Consider the following 26597-nt stretch of genomic DNA (forward strand, 5'->3'; position numbering starts at 1 on the left):
AAGATATGTAAATTTACTGTCATCAAAGGAATGCAGTTAAGTTTCCATTCTACACACGTGGGTGAAAAAATTTGTTAAAAAGTCAAGAAACAAAAAATGCATAAAATCTGTAATAGGCAACAATATACAAAGTTTCAAATATAAAATCATGACTTGTATAGTTGGTCACTTGCATCTTTTCACAAGAGGAAATTAAAAGAACCACACATCACTGGACTTCTACACAAGCTTCTTGTGTTTCAATGTCATTTATTGAGGAGTGAATGAGATACTGTCAGACATGCCAAAGAGACTTCACATTCAAGGGCTGGAAGCTGAACAGCTTTCCTCATTGAGTCACTGTACAAGTTGTTTTTGGGAATCTGAAAGTGCGATCAATGAGGTCTTCATGCTCCATGTTTCTGTCTTCGGTTTTTCATCTTTTGATCTACTAACTTGTTGGGCAGAAGGGCACTTTCTACCCTACAAAGACTCACACTCCAATTAATACAATTAACACTAGATGTAGAGAAATGTTTATCTGTTATAACGTACATCTACTGCTGAATACAAGGTCTTAAAGCTGTTTCTTAATTCATTATGTCTAATGAGAAAATTCAACTTGTTTCCCTTTCACCATCATATGGATGGCTAATACCGTTAGAAAAATACTCTTCAGTGCTATTGTAGGGTTTACAGGAAACTTCTTCAGTGTTGTGGGATAGAAACCGATTTAAACACCGTTCTGAAAGAATGCTTCTTCCTGCTGCCACTGCCTGTAGGTTGCAGAAGTATGGCCTACACGCACTACAGTTCTGTTTTACTCAAAAAAGAAACAAAAGAAACCTAAACAATAGGGTAAACATTTATTTGGAGTTAGTTTTCTTGCAGATGATAATTAAGGCCCTTCAAGCAGAGTTCAGGAGCTCCTGTATGGCTGCCTGTTGATCTGCATTGAGCTGTGATATGCATTCCGTCCACAGTCCTCCAGATGTCTAGGGAAAGAAGAAAGAAGTTGTAAGAGGAGTTGTGCTTATACATGTAGAAAGCTCAACATTCACTGGGCTTATCCCTGTAATATATATGTATTACAAAGGACAGTTCATACACTGTTTATACACAGTTCTGCATAGGTTCAATTAGAGATGCTGTGAAATGCTCAATAGATGCAAGCTGTGGTTAAGTAGCACCGAGAGTAATTGATTTGAAACTCCTGGGAACACCCCGCAACTCCCTGGGTCAAATTACAAATTGACTCTTCATTCTAACCATTTGCTCTGGGTCGCACTCAAGTTGAAAGATCAATGTTCAGGCAAAACTGAATTGTTCTTAAATACGAGATTATCTTCCAGGTACTGGTGCAGCAATAACGCTTTCAGAGGAACTGAGCACTGTGATTATAGCATGACTGTGTATGTGTAAAACCCTGCTGCAGACGCACTGGATTACTGTTTAGTGAGAAGAACAGCAAATTGCCTCCCACAGAGAATGTATACACCATTTATCCAGGTAAATGTAAACCCACACTCTCCTTTGCCTCAGAATACCTCATGTGTGCTACCAGAGCCCTCTGCTGAGAGGCTAGCTTTTAAAGTCACCAGCAGCAGGGGCTGGTGCTAATGGTACCAGAAAATCCTGAGAATTAAAAAAGGTTTGGAAAAAGGTACTTTTTGGGTTATCAAAAGAAGCTGAAATAACTTGCACCTTGGCTTAGATTGACAATGACAGGAAAGAACATAATGCATGTGATTGGCTTTAGATCAAAAGTACTCCTTTGTAACACTCCTTTGTAACAGCAGTGATCTTTAAGTACATTTTAAAAGATTGTTTTAAGTTTGATATATTTTCAGCTATTATAAGTGCCCTGTTCTCACATTTAAAAAAATTAAAATGGATTCTAATTCTTTTTAATTCTGTGAAGATAAAGTCCTCAAGATTTTTTTTAATTTTTTAGGTTTAGTTTGTTTTAAATAAGATTAGCCATTTTATACTCTCAGCGTACAGTGGAACACTGCAGAATTAAGTGTGCTCTTCCAGCATTTCTGAAATTTAAGTTGATACTACACTGAAATATTTCTGGCATGAGAACACCTAGGCACGAGGAAGAAAAAAAAAATCACATTTAATTCCAACTATGACTGTAATGTTACTCATGTCAGGTGCTGGCAATGGAACAGCTTACTCAGATGACTTCAGAAGAAAGTCTGCCTGCCTGCTGCTGCTTCACAGATTCTAAGAGACTGTTAGTGACTACACAGCCTTCAGAATTCCTACCATGGTACAAACATTTACAGTGCTCTGCTGAAATCAAATTATTATGTGTGGAGAGGTACAAGATAGGTAACAGTAAGCTACAATTCTGAAACAAAACCACCCATACCATGACCTTTAAGATTCTCCCCCACCCCAGGCTGAAGGTAAATGAATTGACTGAATCAGAACTCATTTCCATCCCACACATTCCTGTCAATCGTGGCCAAAACAACATTTAAAAAAGCAACACAAAAGACAATACACAATTAATCTATACACATACATACCACTGTAATGTGGAAAAATTAGCTGCTTTTGAGTATTTAAGTTAAACTTGGCAAATGTATTGGCATAGCCTAAGTTCTATACCCTGACTTTAAATACTATCAGCAAAGGATTTGTATCTGGAAATGAAAATCTACTGCAACCATCTGGATCAGTTTCACTTGAAATTTTTGGTTGATTTCCTTCTGTTTTCATGCCCTCAGCTCAGTTTCAATAAAACAGGTCATTTTGTACCAAAACATACTGTTATCTCACAGGCTGATACAGGATTTTGGGAAGTACTCATCCAAGTGAATCCATTTCTAGAACTCCTGAACCCGAGTTCATGCCAAAGCATGCCAGGTACAATGGACGATTGAATAGCCGCTGCTCCAAATCCCACACACATTTCATAAGCCATGTGCTTGTCAGGCACACTACTTTCTATCATTAGGTGCTGCAACTCTCAAGTAAGCCTATCTAATAGCACCTGGCCCTGGATCAGATCTGTCCAATTCACACTACCACCTACGACACTGCAGAGAGGTGCAGTGTGAATACTGAGAACGATGACACCCTCATCACCCAGCACCGCAAGTACTCAATACTGCCCAAGTGAAGTGAACTTTGAGGTGGTTCCCTGAAAGTAGGGAAGCAAGGAACAGAAGCCTACAGTTACACTGGATTAAAGAGGGCAGCAGTAAAATTACTTGTAGTTTGCACTCATTCTCTATCAAAGATACTAAGCCTCTACTCTATTAGTAAGTCACCACAGGATGCTGGGGACCCTTACAGGAACCATAGGGTGGACCAAATTCTGCAGAGGAGTTCACTGATACACAGATCGGCAGATTATTCTCCAGACTTCAATTTCTGGCTCACAGAAGGAAATAATTAAAAAAACACAAACTAGTACAGGTTAGCATGTTGACCATCTAGCTGCATGTATCTTACAACTTTTTTTTTTTCCAAATTAACAGGGACCTGAGAAATTCAGATTAAAAGACAGGCTTTATTCCTTTTCCAAGTGCAAATGTTACCGAGTTTTATCAGTAACAGTTCTAGGAATGTCCAAGGATCTCCATGACCACTGGTTGAGGCATCGTTCTCTAAGGAGACAAGGCTCTCAAAACTGGTTTAGTGGTTTGCTTACATCCAAAAATAGATCCTAAATGTTTGCTTCACAGCTAAGAAAACAAGTGTTTACCTGCACTTGGCGAACAACATTAGCCAACCGCTTGGTACATGGATCTTCGTGTTTAATAGCTTCATGAATTTCACCATCCGCAATTATACTGAATATTCTGGGAAGGTTAGAGTTGTTGGGACCAAGGACAACCGGGTTGTTGCTGTTTTGATCAAAATACATATTACAAATAAATCAGTGCTTAACTAAAAAAGTTAGGTAAACATTTCAAATGTAGGTTGAGTGATTTTGAAATAGCTTATTCTTAAGCTGCTTGTTTACATTTAAGTTTCATTCAGCTTACTAAGTATGCATAGCTTTTCTGCCTGCAGACAGAATGTTCCCTCTCCTGTTAATATTTAACCAGCTGATTCTTTAATCAGCCTACATTATCAGAAAAGTTCTGTACTTTTTGGAACTCAACAGTTCCATGCAGATGGAACTGTAAGTAATGTGACAGAAATACCCTTCCTAAAAGGGCTTCTTTCTTTCCCTCTCAGTGCTGGAAGTGGGAAGAGGTTATATTACTGGTGTCAGAGAGCACCAGTGACTTCAGCTCTCTGCCAGCACTCTCACTGACAGCACAAGTAAACAGTTCTGCACCCTCTTTCCCAGCCAAGTGCTGGGGTAGAGGAGTGCTGGCAACCAGGGATCTGGGTGGAAAACATGTTCCATTTCCAGCCCTGCCACCTACCACTGCTAGAACACAGGGGCTGTGAATGCAGAAGTACGTAACAAGGCTGCGTCATCTGCACAGAGCTGGGGACAAGAGAAGTGTGCTAGTACTATAACTCTCAATTTCTGTACTGACATGTGCACACACACATATTATGGTTTCTCAATACATCTGTGCCATTATCACTATAGAGCCTTCAGTTACCACCACCCCTTTTTTAGGCAGATAAACAATATTAATATAGCCTTCCTACAGTCTTTCCGATTTAGTGACTTGCTTTCCACATGCACTAAGATGTAACACATAGCATCAGCCAGTAGCTAGAACACGACTACTATACAATGATTCAGAAGCCGAAATTCCTGTACACAATTACCAAGTGCAACTTCCACCTGCATCAGAAATCCCTGCCCCCCATTCCTGACCTACAGGAGGAAGCACAAATTTAAAGAACAAGCTCTGGGACAAGATGCTTTCAGCAGTAACTGAAATTACTACAGACTTCAGGGAGACATTGTCATAAAATTATCTATTATTTCTCTAGTTCACGCTTTGTTTTGTCAATATTCAACATCAAAAAGGTGCAAAGCTATTTTAAAAGATTATGAAAACAAGACTGCAAGTGCATGCATGCTGTTCCTACGTAAAAACACCTGGGCAGCGCTGAGATATAAGCAGAGTATCAAAAGTTTGCCTGAAAATTTCTTCAGAAGTTGCCGGCTGATACGCTCCCATCATGTACATATAAAGCTGCCAGGATTTTTTTGAAGACATGTTAGGATGAGAACAGTGACTGTTTATAGAACAGTAATAACACACTGGAAGGCTCAGTTACGACTCTGTAAATTATCTTCTCTAAAGTGTTCATAGGTTAATCTGACAGCTTCTCAGTTTTAGAAAATGAATACAAACAACCTGCAAGCAGGTTGTTTTGTGCTTAACATCAAGACTTCACCTTACCTCTCAATTAAGTCACACAGATAATTGAAAGTATGAACAGCTTCTTCTTTATCTTCATGAAGCGGAAGCCACGATAACCAGTGTGGCAGAACTTCTTCAACATTTACACAGTCTGGCTTGAATTTCATTATCTTTCCTACAGCTGAAATGCAGTTCTCTGTTGCGTTGACATTCTCTTTGGTTTTGGCATCTGGTGACTGAATGACTCTCACCAGCAAAGGAAGCGCTTCTGATTGTTAAACGACAAAAGAATGAAGTTTAATGCACAATCAAGTTATATTTGACAAACATCACAAATTCTACATGAGATAACTGCACAGATTACAGAAGGTCTATGAACTAGGTTGTGGTGTTTTCCTCATCACCCAAGCACCAAAATCCAGTCATCCCAATGCTCCACTACTGCCCTGTTACTCCAGTCATGCCAACATCCCACTGCTTTTAGGTTCTTCAAAGCAACAGCCACTGCCAAAGTTTGGTTTTGCTTTACAAGAACAAAAAAACACTTTTTGTCTCTCAGTTGTACTTACACAACCTATAAAACATTGTACTTTATAGTAAAAAATAGATTAAACATGTTATCTAACAGCTTTTATAAGCATAGATGATGAAAAGCACCAGAAGTGACATTCACTTTAATTTGCACTGCAGTGCATGTCCAAAGTGCCTGCCTGCTGTACACCTGCTGCATGTGCATACACACACAAATATATATAATGGACATACGCATATCACGCCCCTGTGCCCCCATCACTCCCAGAAAAGGTGCACAAGGAAAAGCTCATAAAACTAATCTCATCTGGTGAATCCACCTGGCATGGTTTAGATCACAAAAATCAAACTTCACAGAAAAATCCCCATTTTCTTGCAAGGTTAATAACAATTATTTTGTTTAAAATAGTCATGTGGGCAACCACATACATACTTCTAATGAGCATTCATGTCACATTTTTATTTACTTCTGTCCATGCAGCCTTCAGAAGCACCCTAAAAGCAGGAAGAACTGTCCCTGTGTTCTGCTAAAAATACAATCCTAAACCTGTAAAATATACCAGCACAGAAAACAGGTTGTGGAATTGTGCAGAAGGCACGCTTCAAAATAACTCCAATTACGGAAGAGTGAGATCTCACACTACTTGATTTTGATCAGTAAGCTTTGCAGTTAAGTAATGCACTATGACACTTTGGTATACTACCCTTACTGAACTTAATTTTTGAAGTTACTGTGGAGTTTTGGAGTTTTTACAAAACTCCAAAATCAGAACACTCCTGACCTCAGTTTGTACTCCTCTAGTACTGGGACAAGACAGTTTATGGAAGAGTTTTCAAAAAAAAATCTTTTAGGAAGCATTTCTGCGGATAATTAAAAAGATGTACAAGAAAGGTATTTCTTAAGAAATGAGCACCTGCACATCAGACTTTAAAATCTACGTAAATCAAATGTGCTAAGCAGAAAACAGAAATGCTACTAATTGCATCATCAGGCAGCAGAATTCAGGTACTTCAATAATCAGTCTACTAAAGAGCTCATACTGGCAGGTTTTTTTCATTATCAAAGAGCAAAGACCTCATTAACCAAAGGTGAGCAGTACTTTATTTTGGGGTGGTGGTAGTATGTGTAGGGTTCTGGGGAGAGTGTTGTGCCCAGGACCACACATTCCAATCGTTTTATCAAGTGAACACACATACCTGTGCAAAAAGGACGATAGCTGTCCCCACCGAATTGTGCCATAACTCCAACACCGTAGGCAGCTGCTTGCCTAACCTCCGGGCTGTTATCACATATTGACTGTAGCATTGGCCTCAGGAAGTATTCAGCATACTTGAATGAAGAGGGGCTGCAGTGCTCCACGATGTCATCAAAAATGCACAGCCCCCACTGCCTATCTGGCCATGGCCTCTGTGGACACTGCAGCAAAAAGAGGTAATATTGAAGCCACCTTAAAGCAGGTAGTTCTGTACAGTCAGTGATTATATCAATAAAACAATCAGTGTTATAGCAACAGTGGTCTAGCATTTTTGTTAAATTTGTCCTGGATTAAAATTAATTCTACTAACATCAACTTCTATAGTGGTAGCTGCAGCAGTATTGTAAACATCATAAAATCCAGGTAAATATCTGAGCTAATTAAAAGAATCATGGTTTTGGATAAAACCTTTACCTGTATTTCATGTTCCAATACTTATTCCATTTTAAATTTTTCCCAATAGTCTTCTACACTTTTTTTTGGCTCCCTTAAAATCCCTTTTAGAGAGTATCAGACACTCCCAGGAAAATTAAATTTCTAAAAATAGTTGTGTCAAAGATCCTAGATCTTGCAACACTGTAATTGTAATTATCATAGCAGGGCATTTTTTAAAAAAAGCATGGTGTAACTTCATATTAGACCTGGACTAAACCTTGAAATGCCTCTATTTTGTAAAACAACTGCTACGTTCTATCTACCGAGTTCTCTGAGATGCCAGCATGGAATACCTACTGCACATTCAGGAGAGAAACAAACAAGAACAAAAAGACAGTAAAAAGAAAATTAGGTACTTACAATTAAGTTGACAATTAGTGGAAGTAGCCTTTCAAACCATGGCAGCACCTTCTCTTTATAACTGCTGAATATTGAGTGCAAAATGTCGGATACTTTAGTCAAAATATAAACGTCACTGTCATCCTGATAGGAAAAGGATACAACTCACATTGAGACTAATGATCTTTAAAATATCAGAAAATCACATGAAACCCTAAGGTCTCTAAACTAATAGAAGAAAGCTGTTTTATGATTTGGTTTTGTAAAAAGTCTTTTTAAGTCCAATATTTTGAACTCTTGCTTTAAGGTTAAAGTCCACTGCTATTTAACTTAAGAGCATCCTATCACCTAAGACTTGTAGGCTTCTCTCAGGGACGGAAAAGTTTTAAGACAAATGCTTCAGATTCCCTTTACAGAAAGCAGAAGGCTTTCTCTTCAGAAGGCTCCTCTTCTGGAGCTTACATATACTGTAAAAGCTTTTACTGAAAAGCAAAGAGATAACTGCCTTTGTGCTAGAACGTGGCCAAAATATGATGAGTATTAACCTTCTGCTTTTATCCTTTAACTTCATTTTTCACCTTGCCTAATTAATGAATCAACCTGGTGGAGTAAACATGCGTTGCACAGATTCAGCTATCAACTCCTGTCATATTTGCAAGTGAGGACTGCAACCCTAGACATGCTTGTGCTGGGAAAGCCATTTGACTTTGTTCTCTTGTACTCTGCATGGTTCCCTTAATCAGTTTATCCTTTCACAGGCAGGGAAAACAGAACACAGGTAGTTTCTGGTCCCTAGTGAGAAACTCATAACCGCTTCTCATGCAACAGGCAGCCTGCCACAACATAATATTTAAACCCTCACTGTTTAGCCAACTTCTGCATTGCCAAGGCATAATTTAAGCAGTAACTCTGGAACACATGCGCAAATGGAAATAGAGAGAAAGAACTGCTGCAGCTCAGCACATCACAAGGTCCATCTGGCCTGGTATGGACTTAATATATATACATATTTTTTTACTAATAGCCAACAACAGATGCATCGGGATAGAGTTATGTTTGCATAATGTATGTCTCCTCCTACCCCACATCAAATAAAAAATAGCTACTGCCTAAGCCAGGGCCGTATCTGGATATTTGACATTACCGTTTCAGTATCTTTCTTGACTTGTCATTGCCTTTATGTACCCCTTAATATTTCTGCTGCCTTGAGGTAAGTGCTTACATACACATATTCTGGGACTGAAGATGTATATCCAAATGTTGCTCATTACTATGTGTTAATTCTGTCCATATGGCAAGTGACATTCTGGTCCTACGCCTACTTTCACAAAGCAACACAGAGATAAGTCCTCCTTGCAGCCTTTAAAAAACAAGATCAAATACGAATTAAAGCATTTTTTTAAAATGCCTTGCAACTTTGTTGCAGAGTACGGATACAGCTTCTCTGAAATGGTTTTATTTGCTAGCATTTTCTCTCCTTATCACTATAGAGTGACAGTTAAGAAGAAAGACTAAACGCTACAAATAAGAAAGGGAGAAAAATCAGGAAAGGCTTTTGATTCAAGACTTGAACTGTGGGCTTTTTGTTGTTTTTGATCCCAAGCACTATGCAGTTGTCAGAATTCTATCCTTTTAAATGCAAGCCTAAAGATCCCAAATGAAAAGGGCACAAGAAATGCATTATTTAAGAATGTATTTGCATACAGGTACCTGATTTGTTAGGATATATTCTGGAGTCTGCAAACAGTGAAAATTCAGGTAGTCAAGCTTCACAATCTAATTATGCATCATATGGCAAGAATTCTTATTTCTTAATTTTACTGAGTATCCTCTGTCTCATTATACACAGCAGTGACTTATTCTTTATTAACATCTCCATACTAATGATGATTTAACAGAACTATTGTATTTCTAGAGTCACCTCTACTTCAAACTAAAGTTAGCTCAGTATCTTAGCGGATAAGTAATTATTTTGGTATTCTCTCATAAGCAAACAATATGCCAGCTGTTCATTCTGTTGTCCTCCTGTGATACTATTTTAAGGCTGTCCTTTTTTTCAGACAGGCTCCTGATCTCATGTGTCAGAGGTCTAGGTATCAGAGGTTTGCTCAAAGATTAAGAGCCACCTCGGTAATAAAGCACAAAAGAAAGTAAGTCAGCAAGGGTGGACCTTGGATTATCACAAAAGCATCTGACAGCAGACTACTTAAGAAAAAGTTATCTGAGAAGAATTGCTTGAGAGGATGAAGGAAGTAAAAAGCTAGATCCTGAAATTTTTCTTTCAGTATACTGAACAAGGAAACCTTTGGTGTTTTCCAACTCACACGCACAGCATGACCCATTTCTTGAAGGAATATGAAAACAGTGCATTCTCCCATAAAGAAATAATTCTGAGAGGAGGCACTATACTTTAACTGAGTTGCATGTCGTATCTGTGTAATGCATTTTCATGCTGGTACTTTATGAAGTGAAAAACAAAGCAACTTACTTCATCTTGTAATGACTCCTCAACTTGTTCATCATAGTCTTCATCTTGTCTCTTCACTACATTAAAAAGAAAGGATATGTTTAACAATTAGATTGCTACATATGCTTAAGAAGCCCACGAAAGGAAAACCAGATTCAGAAATAAATTCAGAAAACAGGAAACACTATCTGAAGATGCAACAGGAATTTTCTGTCTTTATGAAACTTCAAAAAGCTTTCACAGAAAAATACAATGACACACCTCAGACCAATAACATGTAAAAACATGAAACATGTTCACAAGGACAAAAAAGTATATAGAAATAAGACACCACTGTTACTTTAAAACTGCAAAGTCTTCAGATGAAAAGACACAGAAGTGAAAACACCACAGGCACAAGTGCCGTCTTCAGGTAATCTGTCCATCAAGTTTTGATTAATCTACTACAGCATTTCTGTATTATGCTATCTTCATCCTCCCAAAGCTTACAAACGTAATTCAGTCGATTTTGTTGTTTCAAAGTCCAACTGCCTTGTATAAATACGCAAGTTAAAGAAATCCTAGCTAAGCATTTTTGTGTTCAGAAATGATTAGAAATTCTGCTTTGAAGAACAGCTACTATGACTATGTTAACAGAAATTTATGCCGACCTACCCTGTCTTAATTCTTGATTTTTAAAGTGCTCTTCTAGTTTTCCTTTTAATATTCCTCCCAGTTCTTCAAAGTGTTCGTTGTTAAGGCATCCATCTCCCATTACCTCAATGCACTAGTGAAATAAAATGATCAGTTTTTCAGATTTAAGGTACCTGAGCAGTCTCAATGAAATCTAAAACATGCAGAGAATTAATGCACACTATGTGATCATTAGCAGAAATAACATTAATAGAGCTTTCATGCTGCGATCAATTCTCAAATTAATCAAATAGGCACAGTATCACTGCACAGTTCACCCACATCGTTCAAGCGGTTTGTGATTAAAATAAACAAGCCTGGTATTTATTTTAGGTTAATACTTATTTATCCCATCTCTTTCTTCCCTGCCCAAACATATAAAATACCAATGTAGAGCTAGAAAAAATCAGAGCAAAAATGTAGATGTAGCCTTGCATTTTTACCAGGCAGAAACACATACTTTCTGACCTTAAAAAGTTATCAACAGTATTGCCACATAATTTGGAAGAAAAAGAAAGTTACCTTTGCAAAAGAATGCATTATTTCTGAGAGAACATCTGAATCTGGTTCTGTCCCAATAGCTTTGATGAGCGCATCACACATGAAGTGCCACATCTGTGTGAGGTACTCTGGCCCGCGAACTCTAGCACATTCAAGAAGGAGGGGCATCGACTCTGCTGCTGCCACTCGAACACGTTTTATTATTAAGGAAATAAAATGATCAAGACCAACATAAAGCCTTAGAATGCAAGCACCACTCACTATAATGACATTAGTTTCCTACTTAGAAACTAATGCATTTTTCTTAATTATATACATATTAAGATTAGAAAAAAATTAAACTGCTACTGCGGTTTGTTGACACAAAGAACACTTTCTGTACTCTTTGCTTTTAATGTTACAGATAAGCTTACTTAAAAGAAACTATGGGAAAAGCTAGGATTTGTTTCCTAAAGGCATATGTAAACGAACATTCCCTCCCCCAGATCTGCTATAAAGCAGAATATTCTAATGCTAACACTTTCAATTAATTTAGGAAATAGTAACCATAACTGATTCTTCCAAAATGTTTCAATTTTCACTGTAGAATTCATTAATAGGATATCATCGTGGAAATAGAACTTCAGTAAGGGAACCATCAGCTTTACAACTTGTTCTGTGTACTCCACAAACCCTTCCTTTAGCTCTTTTGCGTAGCAAACCTGAAACATAAAACACTGAAGTGTCACCTTTAATGGAAAATACTATTACTAGCATTTTTAAATTACGAAATAGTAAGATAGTTAAAAGATCGGAATTTTTTAACGTGCAATAATCTACTTACTGCCTCAACTGTGGCTGTTTAGGAAACCCTGATAGCAATGTAATTTCTCACTCTTAAAGCATGCTTTTTTTATAAAAACAATTCAGAAACATCAGTATTTGCAAAAAAAGTACAATTCTTTAACATCTTCAGTTCTGCAGAAGTTTTGCTAACACTTGCTATTCACCTTAAAAACTTAAGCTCTAAAATAACTTTAATCAAGTAAACAGGGTAATTAATGCCTGAAATCCAAACTCAACATTATTACCGAAAGAAAAAAAATTAATTTGATACCATAGAGAATATTTTTGTTACAGATTTGGGTTTCAAGATATGATTGTCCAAGAATACACAGATCACCATGACCACCCTATTACTCACCAGCATCTGGCATGCGGTTGCTTTTTCTTCAAGGCCTGCAGTTTTAATTCCAAAACTCTGCTGATCTCCTAGGTTTACAAATTCCCAACCATCATCATCACTCATATTCTCCATATCTTGTGCTGTTATTAAAAAAAAATAAAAAATCTTTAAATGATATGACATTTCTTTCAGTGTTTTTCAAGTAGAGCATTAGCTTAAAACTTACTGTCTAAGAGAGCTACTTCAGGTTTAATGGATGCTGTCTTCATTAAAGGTCCCATGACAACAGGAAGGTACTGCTGAAATTCCTTTCCAAGAATTTTACACATCCTGGCCCATGCTGAGATCATGTAAGAGATCTGTAAGAAAGAATACAGTCAGAATTTTAATGTCCCACTTTTTATTTTAATGCATATTTAAAGGGATATCATAAAAGAACATTATACCACAGGACTTTTTTTTGAGAATGTTGGCAGTGTATAAAATGTATTTCAAAGAGAAGACTAAGAAAAAACAAATTCAATATGCAAGCCATGTAAAAATTATACTTCAAAAGAAGTATCCCCAAAGACTGTATTAATAACAACGCATTGACAGTATCTCTTATCAAAGATGTTATACATGTTAAAATATGGCAGCATAAGATGTACTTGTAAGGCAATCATGACTGTCATCAAAAGAATTTCTCTGAAATGAATAGTTTCCTGAATTGAAATGATACTGCTGAACCTCATTCCTGAAAATAGCAAACAGAGCACAAGACTGTAATACTGTTGTTTAAGTGGATTTCTTTTTAGCAGTTGCACAACTCCAGTAGTTCTTTGCTCATTTGGACAGCTGTCTAATGAAACTTGTGGAACTATTCATAAGAAGGTGACAGCAAGTAATTAAGTCATACAATGCCAAATAAAGTAGTAGCCAATAGACAAGGAATAATTACTCACATGAAATCTCTTCATGAAATACAGTTCCTGCAAGTCTGACCTCCTATACACACTTCTGTGAAAGATTCTAAGGACCTCTCAGGGCAGTGAATCTTAAGTTTTGTAAGAGATGTGCTGACCAGTCAGCCTGAAGCTCTAACTACTTTTTTTTTCCCCCCTTCAAGGAATATCACACAAGATACACACTCTAATAGAGGCAATTTTAACATACCTGTGGGTCGTCATCTTCTAGATCACTGAAGTCTGTCTGTGTCTTAAGCAACAGCTGCATTACATCCGACGCATCTTGCATAAACTAGGAAAAAGCGGTGTTGAAGGCAAATTAAAAGGGTACTTGCCTGAATCTTAAACAATTTGAGTGCTTATGTCCAACACACTATCAAGACAAGCTAAATCTTGAAACAGACTGACATGAAGATACAAGACAAGTAAAAACACAAGTGTTTTTTTTTGGCATCACCAAGTGATTCTAGTCTTAACCTTCACTGTACTATTGTACTATATTCGAAAGCATAATAAGGACTTTAAAACAAAAAAACAAACCCATCAAAACCCATGAGTACTGCTACTCACAAAAAGTTATAATTTTAACTTCCCCAGATATCTTCCTTATGATTTTGACTCATCTGTGAAACATGAATAAGACAAAGGCATAAGCTACTGATGTTACACATAACCTCTTCATTTCCCACATTTCTAGTAGTCCTCCAAAGAAAATCTATTGAAGGCTAGTTCTGCTTAAAACCTATTTAAAGTTTAGTTGCCTGAATGGGTAAGTTGTTTACTAGTAGTCCTAAATTAAATGAAAGGGCTGGATTATTTTTTCTGTTACTGTTTTATTACTGCATACATACTTCCCTTTGAAGCGTTATCTTCTTCACTCGATAAAATGAAAATCTGTAAACCATGACTTGCTAACAATTATCACTTAGATTCTCATACAGTGCTTCACAGTTGCTTATTGGCACTTTTACAGATACGCATTTTAACCGGTATATCAGCAAGAAAAAAATGCTGGCAAACACAAGCATCATGAGAAATGACTACCAGTTCTATTACAAGCACATTCAGCTTTTCCAGGAATCTGCCTGTAAAAACAGAAAAAGATCCTTATGCTAAGCTTCCTTTTAACTATATAGACTTTAGCCACTATTATGACTCCACTTAAACAAGATGCTCCAGTATGCCTCTTAAAACAAAAAGAAAGAAAACACATTTTCAACGTTGTCCAATAAAGCAAGAATAACTTAAGTTGATGTATTCTTGTAAGACTCTTCTGAACTTGTGAGTCTGAACAGAAAGACGGTTACCACAGAATAAAACAGGAATGCAAACACGGAAATTAGCAACAACATAACCGTATGTTTAACAAGTAATCATTTCAATTTGAAGTGAACATCAAAAAACGTGTCTGTTTTAAAATATTGTACAATAAGATCTTACCTTTTCTTTACCAACAGCAAGACCAATTAGGCTGATGCATTCAATAGTTTTTCCTCGTAGAAGTCTTAGCTCCTTCTGAACAGCATTCTCAACAATGTGTTTTAAAGAAGTCATAAATAAGTCATAGTAGGGAACAAACTTCTCCTCTGCTGTATCTGCAACCGATGCAATTGAAGTCACAACTTGCTCCAAAACTAGCTTAGTGCCTTTCTGTATCAACTTGAAGAGAAGAAGAATGAAGTGTTATATTTCATTAAAATATGTGTTTTAAAAAGCATGCAAAAATTTAAAAACGTGCTCTTGGTATCCCATTCTTGTCAGCTTATAACACCAGCAGATCTACCTACTGGTTTACATCAGATGTCATAGTTCAGCTATTCTACATATGCGACCGATTATGTTTGCTCAGTGTATTATACCTCTTGTAATTTTATCACCATAGTGGAATGAAGATGTTTCACTAGATTATCCAAATATGGAATAAGCAGTGACTTGGGACAGTCTTCGGTGAAGTTTATGAGTGCTGCAGCTGCATGGGCTTGAACACGCTGGTTGCCTTGATCCTCCATGGTTTGCAGAAGAGCTGCTATCACCTAAAACAGAAATGTTTATTTTCAGAAAAAATGAGTTCCTGAATAGGACAAAATTTTACCTTTTTCTGTACTGTTCTACTACTTGCCTTCTCGTGAAATTTCTTCTGAAAGCCAGGTGCAAAGTCAGTTGCCATTTGTCCGATAGCATTACAAGCAGCGTATCTCACTCTTGGATGCTGAAAAAGTAACCCTCAAATGGTTAAGTAGTAGTCATAAGATCAAAAGTGAAAATTTTTTGAAATAATTAAGCATTAGACTCACAGGATCCTGAAGGAACAGCAAAACAAAATTAACTATCTCATTTAAAATTCCCTCCATCTGTTGGTGGCATCCTTCTCCAATGGCCGAGAGCGCCATCAAGCCAGCGTGCCTGTATTTCCAGTCAGCTATAGAAGATTGAAAAAATATTTATTATTCACTTTGCAAACTACAGAGCACCTCAAAGACTAATTAAAAAAAAGTGATGGGGGGAAGAATAGGTGAGAGAAGGGAAATTAATGCACCATGTTTGTTAAGTACTTTTTGCTTTTCCTTATCCATACTTTCAGTGATGCACAAAAAACTGAGTATCTAATCCAGGCCAAATCTATACAAAAATGATTTTTAAACTATTTACATGCTTGTATCTCCAGTACTAACATCTGGAAATTGCATTTTTATTAAATGAGCTAACCGCAGCAGCTTTTTTCCCCCATGTCAGAACAGCCCATTAACATTAGAAGAGTCACACTAATCTGTTCACAGAATAAAACTTCCCTTAGTGAAAAACTATTCTGAACAGATTTGATAAATTTCTGCACTCTGCAGGCGATACCTTGAATAGTCCTATAGTCTGTATCATACAGGATAAGTCCTTTTCAGGCGGGGTTTCACATTAAATTACAAAGTACCCAGAATTATCGTCTTCGCATTATCTTCTACTTTGAAGACTCAAATCATAGGTCAATTGAAAGCGTATGCAATAAACACATTTATTTTGAACGACTGCCTCAGTAAGCATTACAGGTCTTTGCAAGAGGAAAAAAAGCATGCAAAGGAATTGATAAGAACATTATGTAACCACCTCATGAAACAAATATGAAAATTGGCATAAGCAAACAGAGCCTCTCTATCGCAGACTTGTGTATTTTGATGCATGAAATTCCAGGGGTAGGGGGCAGAAACACATTCAGACTTTACAGTCTGTAGATAAGAAGCTCACTAAAGTGCAACACTTCTGAAGAAGCAAAAACTTTTGAGCTACAGAACAACAGGTAGCAGTTTAGGCACACTTAAGGTATTGTGGGGCACTATACACTGGTTGAGAGAATACCCTAAAATAAGAACATTTACAGACTGAGATTAAGAATCTGTTGTTTTGGTTTTGACATCTGTTCAGGAACCAGAAAAAAGTTTTAATGCACTGAACGTAAGTTTAACAAATCCCAGTCTAATGAAAATTAAAAAGTTTCCAAGTTCATAGCATTTATAGCTTCTGCTGCTGAAATTAGAAGCATATAAAATACATTGCTTAGATAAACAGGAACATCTGAGGGACATTAAAGTTCCTCAAAAGGCGAGGATTGTAAAAACTTGCAGTTACTTACGATTCTGAAGCATCTGCATAATATGTTCTTTAATCATAGGTAAAACAAGCTTTCCTCCAAGGCCACATGCCATTCTGTCCAGTGCACTCTCACCAGCAACTGCATTGCTAAATAACAGTTACAAAAATATTAAAAGGTTTGACATCTACAGTAAGACAGACAGTACAAATGGCAGAAAAGTGTATTTTCTTGCAGTTCTAGTCTCAAACTTTTGCTATCTGAATATCCACGAGCCTCCATAAGTAAATAAAGCATACCAAAATCTAAAAGCACATACATAATGGATGCTTCAGGCACAAAATATTTATCCTCCACTTAACATTTACTATTTTTAGCCCACTGAACAAGCCTATTACCAGAGAAATGTGGACCTTACTAGCGCTGAATTTTGTAATATTGCAAAAAAATCTGAAAATCTATAGATTATATTTACAATGAATTAATAAATACTGGCTAGTATCTTTTTGTGTAAATCATCAGAACAAACTCAAACCAGTTCAGACTTGCTATATAAAACCAAGTGAACCAGCAGAATTCAAGTTTTAGCATGCAAAAGAATTTCCCAGCAAGGCTGCAGTATCAGTACTATAGTACCACATCCCCTGGCCAATGACTCAGGAAGAAAACATCCAGTCCAGGTGAGGAATTTCTGACTTGCAGCAAGTTCCAGAACTGAGAACAGCCAAACATTACCCATGTAAAGTGACTTGTTCCACCCAGTTGAATTAATCCCTCTGGAAAAGCGAATGAAGTTTCCAGGACACAGCTAACTACTGTTACAGTCTGGATATGTCTAGCACTGTAATAACTCCAGGTTATTACAGTCCCTTCTGGACACCCATGCTGATGGAAAAACTGAACAATGGTTCAGAAAAGGATGAATCTCCCTCTTCTTTCAAGTATCATCCATCAGGGTCAGAAACACAGAGGTCCTAAAACTGTTAGACTTGAATCCCCAAGTCTCATTACAAACCATAAGCAGTTTAGAAACTCACATGCTGTCAACAAACTGTTTGCACAAAGATGCTGACGAAATTGTATGTTTTTCTTCAGATCAGTCATGTTCAAACAGAAGCATCACCAGCCAGTCAGCAGAGCACGGGCACACAAGTTTAGTTTGGAGCAAACTCACTGAAGTTATTGGCTACGTTCATCTGAAATGATGTTGAGTTCTTTTCTTTAACCATTAATTTATAATACTCAATATGAGGAAATAGTGTTATCTTATAAAACTGACCACACACTTCCCTGCAAAGTTTGCAAAACTTTTGCCAGGGAACAGGGAAGCTGGATTTGCGTCTTTTTTCTTTAGAATTACATTGCTCTATGAAGTCAGAGCAAAAAAAACCTGGAAATGCTAAAATATTCCCTGATGCTTTGGTGTAAGCTGACTCATATCCCCCTTAGTCAGATCTGAACACACCCTAAGTAGGCTACAGCCTGATGATCATCAGCCAGTTTCTCGCACGGCAAAGAAATTCCAGCTTACATAGCTAGAAAGACTGGAGCACAAGAGGTTAGCATACACATATGCTCATTGACAGCTCTCTACAAAGATGCACTTGAGTGGTGGGAAATGCATAGTAACATGAGTAAACATGCTGAAAGAATAAACTAAGAACACAATCACCACAGAGCCGATTTCCAGTGTTTTGCACCAAAGCCTTGAATTCTCCTATTGCTTTGAGGGCTAGAGGAGTTAAGTTTCTCCTTTAGGCTAAATTTGTTGAGCCTAACTTGTTTTCCGGATCTTTGCTCACTACTTGTTAAGAGAAGGAATTTCACACTAGAATCCATAGCTTGTGTTGAGAAGAAAGAAGTTACTCCACTGACAATAGAGAAATTGGCATGCCTCAAGGGGATGATTCAGAGCACTTAAACTGCCTAAAGCAGGTCATCTGATTAAACTTCCACACCCTAAGAGATTTGACAAGGTTTTGAGCTTTATTTTCTAGTACTCTATTTCCCCTTAAAATGTAACAGAATAAAGATTCAAATACTTGACAAATCCAAATACAGTGGTCTGACAGTTCTATCTGTATGGCAAAACTCGCAAAGTTGAAATTAAATAAACTAAAAAGGTCATAGGGGAGGAGGTGTGGGTGGGCAATTTACTTTCAATTCTACAGTCCAGATGAAAGCAAAAGTATTTCAAGTTAAGCATAAGATTAGACATGCTTTTCCATAAATTCCTTTGGATCAGTTTTGCAAGCATCTTGACATGCCTGGTATCTAGTAGAAGTTGCTACTCAGTTCAGTAGTAAATCATCTTTTCTAGTGCTCATCTTCCTATGGAGATTTCCAATTCAATTATTTATGATGGGGGTAAAGATCTGGATGACAGCAGTAGGTATTTCCACAATAAGATATAAAATTACTATACATAAAACTGTGCAGGTTTGGAAAGCTGTTTCAGAGAAGGACAAGTTGTATAAACGATACAATTGAGGCTCCAGTTAAAACTTGTCAGCAAAAAAATTATTTTCCCCCCTCACTACTCCTACTTTAGGATTTTCTCCTGATTTGCGCACATGATAAATTTTTAGTGCAGTCACAAACCGTTTGGAAACACTAATTACATTTAAGCTTTGAAGGTAACGTCAGATGTTGCAAAAAGCATCTAGCCTGGTAAAGGAACATCAGTGTAATTACAAAGGCATGGAGATAACTATCTCACTGTACATATTTCTGCTTTCTCCTGCTTCATTCTTCCTGTATTTGGACAAGGGCAGGCATAAGAGGATGCTGTAGACATTCCACTGTAATTCTAGTGAAAAGTTGGAGCAAGCTACAAAGCATGCAGGAATGAACAAGTCAGAAATAGTGGACATTTTTAGCAGCTCTTTCGTACCTAAGACAAGAAATAAGCTACTGCTAGCCATGACACGAGATTTAAAACAGCAAAAACAATTTTTGAGCTAGATAGAATCCAGCATCGAATTCCACTAAGCAATCTAGTGTCCTTTCAAACTAAGGCACCTTTTTATCACTACCATTTCAAGATCTAGAAAATTATGTACAGGTTGGTTGTGGGTGATTAAAAAGGTTGTTATCCTTCAGCTTTGGTTCCTGCTCATTTCAGGATAAGCCTCAATTTAAAGGGTTCAGAGCAGTGAATTCTGAACTGAGTAACTAACACCAATGACAGGAACAACAAAAATCTGAAGTTAAAACAGTGCAAAAACAGCAGGCAAGGCAACATGCAACTTGTAGATGTAAATTATGGCAATAAGAAAATACTGAAATTTACTCGCTAAACAGTACCTAAATAATCTACACATAAACTGTTCTTGAAACCAGGTACAGTTATTCCAAATCTGCTACATTCATTTTCTGTTCAAGTTATCAATTCATATTACTTTTTCAATTTTTACTCCCCAGTGTCTGAACAATCTTACACTCTGCTCATGACTGAGGGAACACAACTATAAGGGTTGATTAAGAAAAAGCAATGCACTGCAGTCATTTGCATCCTGTACTTAAAAGCTATGCAACTTTGATAGCACATTGGAACTAGTTTTACAATTACCTGTCAAAGTCATCATCTTCAAGCTCATCTGCATTTGCCCAATCTTCATCTTCTTCTAAGTCAACCATCATTGCTAACATTTGAGGAACTGAAACAAAAAGTTTAAACTCAGGTTGCTTTCTTAAAATATATTCTCAAAAAAGCCTAAATTCTAAGTCCTCTCCCTTCAGGAATCATTACAGAAAAAAGACCTCTTCTTCAAATAGCAGATAGACATGTCTACACATCAGACTGCATCAGCAAAAAGTTCATAAGAAGTTATCAGAACATTCAAATCCAGAAGAATGAAAAGGAAGTTTAAGATCTTTTTAAAATTTCTTTAATGAACTCTATCAAGTCTCTAGTACGACACCCATGTGTCAGAATTATTTATAGGTACTAGTCACTGAATATAATTTCCTCAAGAAAAATGTATTATAGCTCAGAAGTTTCAGACACAGATGCTCATTAAGTGCACATGAAAATGATGTATTGACACACGTCTGAAGGATGGAAATCAACCATAATCTGCCACCAATGTTACGAAGTTCCAAAAACTTGCATCACAGTGTTAATTACTGCTTACAAGTAAGGCTGAGAACACAATGTCACCCAAAGTTGTTTGGCTATCGTATCTAGACACTGCAAATGCTTGCTAGTTGTTTAGTCTTGATGTTTAATATGAATATGGTTGCTGGTAAGTATAGCTTTACATAGGCTTTATTTTTCCAATGCACAACCCTACATTACAGTTTCAACCTTGACCCAGCAGGTCCTCAAACTTTAACTATTACCAGAATATAGACTATTTGTTTATAGTGAAGTTAAGGATGAGACAAGTGAGCTTGGTTTACTGCCAGAGCATGCCATGACTTGCCATTTCCTGGAGACTGAGGAAAAACTACAGCCAAAGCTAGGCACTTTCTCTAGAAATCAAAGCTGCAGCAATTAAAAGCCGTTATCTTAAATACTGAGCTCAGAGAGGGAAATCTGAACCCAAGCTGAATTTCTGAGCAGAGGACTGGTGAACAGGACACAACTTGCTCCTAAATCGGCATCACATACAGCAAGAACAACATAAGGTGATGGTTTTGCCTAAGACCTACCTGTTTATAGCTCTGAAAATCCAAGTTATTTATCAACTTTTTAGTTGAACGAAAACAAAGCCTTTCAAACTAAAGCACAAAAAGACAAAAGCTATCATTTTTGGCTACCTCTTTATCATTCTCTGAACATAACTGCTTTATGAGCAAATGTTTTTTTCTTATCTTAGTGATTCATTTAACATCGCAGTGATTTTACAGTATGTTACAAACCAAAGGTACTTCATTCCTACATGGTGCCTTATCCTAATAGAGGATCTTAATACAAAAGTTTCATTCCTAAGCAGCAATTACCTACCCAATATAAAAGTAATACGTTCTAACGGGATGCAACTTCTTCACTATGCTGCCTGACCAGGTAAGAAACTTACTATGATTTGGGGGACATTCAGCAAGCATCAAAGAGTTAATATTCTCAACAAGCTACAGAATGGCGTGAACATACAGCATTCTAAACATTATCAAATCTAGAATATATCCTAAAAAAAATCTGTTCTTTAAAAAGCTGTTCCGTAAGTATACATATAGCACATCCAGTTTACTTTTGTTCCCTGAAGTTTTATGATTGTTTTAGAGATCTGGACATTTGTAACTTTCCCCAGCCCAAGCATATGAGTGGAGGAAAAAGTTGCCTTTTGGCAGAAGTTTTAGAAAACAAGCAGGAATCTAGACACATAAGTGTGTCAGTGCAGGTAAGAAACTTCTGCCTGAAAAACAGGCCACACTGGCACGTCACTGCCCTGATCTGCTCACAAGGGTTTAAAAGGCAGAGAAATACCAGCATGTACATCCATTTAAAAGCATTGCTGCTGGGCCTGTCCAAGAATAGAGTTATTTTTAGTATCTCAAATAATAACCCATGATTAAAAAAGTACAAAGAATTTACAACCTGTATGTTTAATGGACTAATTAGTCCAAATATTTATACAAGCATTTGATTTTCAAACTCACAGCTTTAACTCAACACTGAAGCTTAACATGCATTCTGAATTCCTTCTGTCTTCAGTTGCCAGCACCACAGAATATCTGGCCTACATACCAAACTTCGAACGTAGGACTTCAGAACTAAATGCATTAACTTTTTTTTTTTTTAAACTCAGTACAAATTTCCAAAGCCAGCAGCATGAGAGTAGTATTTTCTTTGGAAACACCTTATGAAGAGTCCACTGTAATTTTATACAAATTGCCGGTGGCGGCATAAGCACAGATTAATTTATGAAGAGTCATAACAGAAAAAAAAAAAGCATTTCCTCCTTAATAAAATCCAACTCAGTGTCACTTAAAAGTTATCACCAGCAAAAAAAAGTTAAGATAACAGTTTTGCCACTTAAACACCTGCAAAGTCAGTTTAATACTGTAAAGGATGACAATTTTTTTCACCAAAGAAAATGAGTAGAATACTTACTGGCTTGTGCAACAATGTTTGTGTGCCTCCTCAGCATAGCAGCAGCCGTTTCTGACAAGGTCACAATTACTTCAAGTGCCAATTGACGCTGCATGTTACTGAGACTGGCATCTGCACACAGCTACAATCCAGAAGATTAGAGCAAAAGATTAGAATACAGGTTTCAAGGGGAGAAAAAGAAAAGTGACTTAAGAGTTCTTAGCTTTACCCTCAGGCTTAGTTGCAACGTAGGTTCTAAGTGTGGTCGTAAATACTTGGGAACAGAATCTGCAATTTCTACAAGGGACTTCAGAACAGAGTCATCATTTTGGTAGCAGGAATCATTTACAGCCTACAAAGAGATAAAATGAAGATAGGATTAAATGATAAGCAAACAATGTATAACTGAAATTACAAAGAAAGCATATACAGGGTCCAAAACCTACAAGCTTTCTGTAAGGAAGTTATGGTTCACAATGTTACATACCATCAACTTTTGTAATTATTAGTTTAAATCTAACGTAACAGACACTCAGGCAACATTCAGGTCACAAATCAGGGGTGCCAACATGCAAAAAACCCACACTATTCTTTGATGTGCACATGTTCAAAAAAGCACTTTAAAGAACAAGTCCTCAGAGGAACTCTGCCCAGAAGGAGAAATAAAACAGTTTTTTAAAAAGGCTGATTATGTGAGAACAGCTTTGAATAGCTTAAACTTAAAAACACCAGGAATCTCAAGTTTTAATAATTTCTCATTTTTTTCTGGACAACTCTGAAGAGCCACTGAATTAAAGCAGACCTTTCAGCCTTCAGCTACAAGAAAGGAAAACAGGAATCAAGGTTTTTGTAAGGATCTTTCCTATCCCCTAGCCACATCCTGAAAAGTAATTTAAAGCTTACTTTTAACTGACCAAGCTGATACTCTAGTACCAAAACATCAGTTATTTGATGGTGCTTAAAACTCTTCCAGAAGTAGGACATAAAAACCCAAACCTCTAAAGAAAAAAGTCTTTAAGTATGCTTCTGGGTTTTGAAAAGAATTCTCATTAATGAAGTATTAGATGTCTTACTAGCGTAGCAACTTTTTTCTAAGTGAATAGCTAGGTGCATTTTTAGTACTTCAATCTAGAATCTGATACTTCTGATAAAGCCACTCAAGCAACCCACAACTTCACTTTCAACACAGAAGCAGCATCTTTTAACATAAAAACTGTTGTGAAAAAACTCTTCACATCTTCTTTTCTAGTAGATATTATTTGTCCTTTGGAAGTTTATTTGTAAATATTCCATATTTACTGGAAGTTTCTTTAAAACTCTGGACTCTACGCTCAATGCATCTTTGACATTGTATTAAAACAAGACTAGGTTTCTCAACTTGCAGTTTAAACTTGTTAGAAACATAAGTTGAGACCTAAAATGCAGATGCACTTGTTAGTTGTATTGAACATGAACAACTACAGTCAGCTGAAGTTCCAGGTGTGGTGGTTTCCCCATTCCCCCCCCCCCCCTTTTTTTTTTTTTTCTTTTTTTTTTTTTTTTTTTTTTTTACAAAATCCACCGAGTTAAATTCCTTAGACACAAATTTCAACAATTAGTTCTGAGAGTTTAACTGCTACACAATTTGACTAGAAGGACTGAATTGCAAAGTCAGATTTAACTTCAGCTTATTCATTTATTTTTTAAAATCCCTGCAATACTTGAGCAAAATGAACTTGAACAGCAAAAAAAAAAAAGCATCCAACTGTCTCCAAAGGTCACTCACCACTATTCTAACACATCCCATTTCCTATTTATAAACTTGGATTTTCATATCCATCTTGTGTTACCACAGCCAGAGAATCTAGTCCTTCTCACAATAAGTATTTTAAAAGACAGATTTTGTAACATAATTCTGTGCTCTACAGTTGCAAAATGGCTTGAAAATACAAGCCAAGCACTGTAACAGTGTTTAGCATGTGTTTTTACAGCCTAAAATAGCTTTCAGAGTTATATCACAGAGTGGGCTATTAGTCCGTAGTCTAAAAACAGCATACTATTTAATTGCTGAACATCAGGACAAATGGCACGCCCACCCCAAATCCTGCCTAGCTCCCACTCATAGAGTACTCAGTAGCCAAGGTCCTCCCAGCCAGTTACAATGGTTGAACAACACAATTGCCACTGCTAAAGTGAGACAAAGACTAACCACCAAAGTGACCTCAATATCAAAATACGTATCTTGTACAGACTAGTACATGGCTTAACGTTCAGATCATTTTAATAAATTCCTCTCAGTTTCCATTTAAGATCAAGCAGAATGCCAATACTTAGAGAAGACAGTAAACTTGGCACAACTTTTCTTCAGCTGCCATAATACACGCATTGACATTGTTTATAGCTTGCGCTATCAACAAGAACCTGCTATACTAACTGCAGCAAACAATCTGTCTTTAACCTAAACTTAGCCTAATTCAAAAAACACAAGTTCACCACAGCTTTTATCATAGGTACTTAGTTATTTCCATCTTTTTATTAGCATAGAAAGGGAACAGGACTGTGAAATAGCATTCCTCCAGACCTTGAATCATTTCTGTCTCTGGTTTGGTTTACAATGGGGTTCTCCCCAAAAGTAAACAACCTTGTATTAGAATATCAACTTGTGCTGAACTGTATCCCTCCTAAAAGGAACCTAATCCAGCCTCAGACACATTATTAAGTACAAAAGTCACTCTGTTTGCTAGTTCAATTTATCAAACAGCAAAGATCATTCTATTCAGACTGTTGTTCCTAGTTTAAGAATCTTTTGCAGAATAATTCTATGCTTTCCTCTAAACTGAAGAGGTATGGCATATCATGCGTAAATGATTTTCCTAACTGACTACTTTAAATATGGACTGCCCTGAGATTTCAAGTATTTCTCAATATCAGGGTTAATTAAGAAGCTCACAAATAATTTTAACTCTTATCTAGGTAACATTAAGTTAATCAGCATTGAACTATTATCCTTAAAACTGCCAATTAGCTTGTGTTTACAGAATTCTTTATTGTTTTCCATCTTGCTGGTGATGGATCTCAGGTTAACTAACATATAATCAATCTACGTCTCCTCAAAAATTCATACATTACAAAAATTTGCAGACCAGTAATTTGTTTGGATCCAGTCAACACAGACACACTAACGGCAAAGGCTTACTTGTGTGGCTTCTTACCTGCAAGATTCCAGGTAGCAAATCTGCAAAATGTTTAAGAAGGGGAAGATTGTGCTCATTAGCAAGCACAAATGCAGCTGCAGCTCTAGCAGACAGAGTCTTGATCTAGAAGGCAAGATTGGAGAGAGACATATGAAGAACTGGTAATGAAATGTCTGTTTTCTTCTAATGCTACCCCCATTATGAGACTTAACTTGGGA

At 36.9% G+C, this 26597-nt stretch overlaps 1 protein-coding gene across 2 annotated transcripts in view; it reads right to left on the reverse strand.

Moving 5' to 3' along the window:
- Positions 1-212: 212 nt before the first annotated feature.
- The window catches only part of IPO5 (importin 5), a 38541-nt gene continuing 12156 nt past the window's right edge, over positions 213-26597 (reverse strand). For both annotated transcript variants that reach the window (XM_035318974.1, XM_035318967.1), the window contains 21 exons: positions 26398-26502; positions 23436-23558; positions 23228-23348; positions 20741-20828; positions 17212-17318; positions 15887-16011; positions 15712-15801; positions 15452-15625; positions 15033-15251; positions 13801-13884; positions 12872-13004; positions 12664-12785; positions 12085-12181; positions 11502-11674; positions 10962-11073; positions 10329-10384; positions 7862-7984; positions 7008-7227; positions 5319-5547; positions 3704-3845; positions 213-974 (listed from right to left, as the gene is read on the reverse strand). In XM_035318974.1, coding sequence (XP_035174865.1) covers positions 888-974; positions 3704-3845; positions 5319-5547; positions 7008-7227; positions 7862-7984; positions 10329-10384; positions 10962-11073; positions 11502-11674; positions 12085-12181; positions 12664-12785; positions 12872-13004; positions 13801-13884; positions 15033-15251; positions 15452-15625; positions 15712-15801; positions 15887-16011; positions 17212-17318; positions 20741-20828; positions 23228-23348; positions 23436-23558; positions 26398-26502 — 2730 coding nt within the window. In that variant the 3' untranslated portion in view covers positions 213-887. The remainder of the gene's footprint in view (positions 975-3703; positions 3846-5318; positions 5548-7007; positions 7228-7861; positions 7985-10328; positions 10385-10961; positions 11074-11501; positions 11675-12084; positions 12182-12663; positions 12786-12871; positions 13005-13800; positions 13885-15032; positions 15252-15451; positions 15626-15711; positions 15802-15886; positions 16012-17211; positions 17319-20740; positions 20829-23227; positions 23349-23435; positions 23559-26397; positions 26503-26597) is intronic.

Source organism: Oxyura jamaicensis, chromosome 1 (genome assembly GCF_011077185.1).
Source record: "Oxyura jamaicensis isolate SHBP4307 breed ruddy duck chromosome 1, BPBGC_Ojam_1.0, whole genome shotgun sequence".
Classification (NCBI taxonomy): Eukaryota; Metazoa; Chordata; class Aves; order Anseriformes; family Anatidae; genus Oxyura; species Oxyura jamaicensis.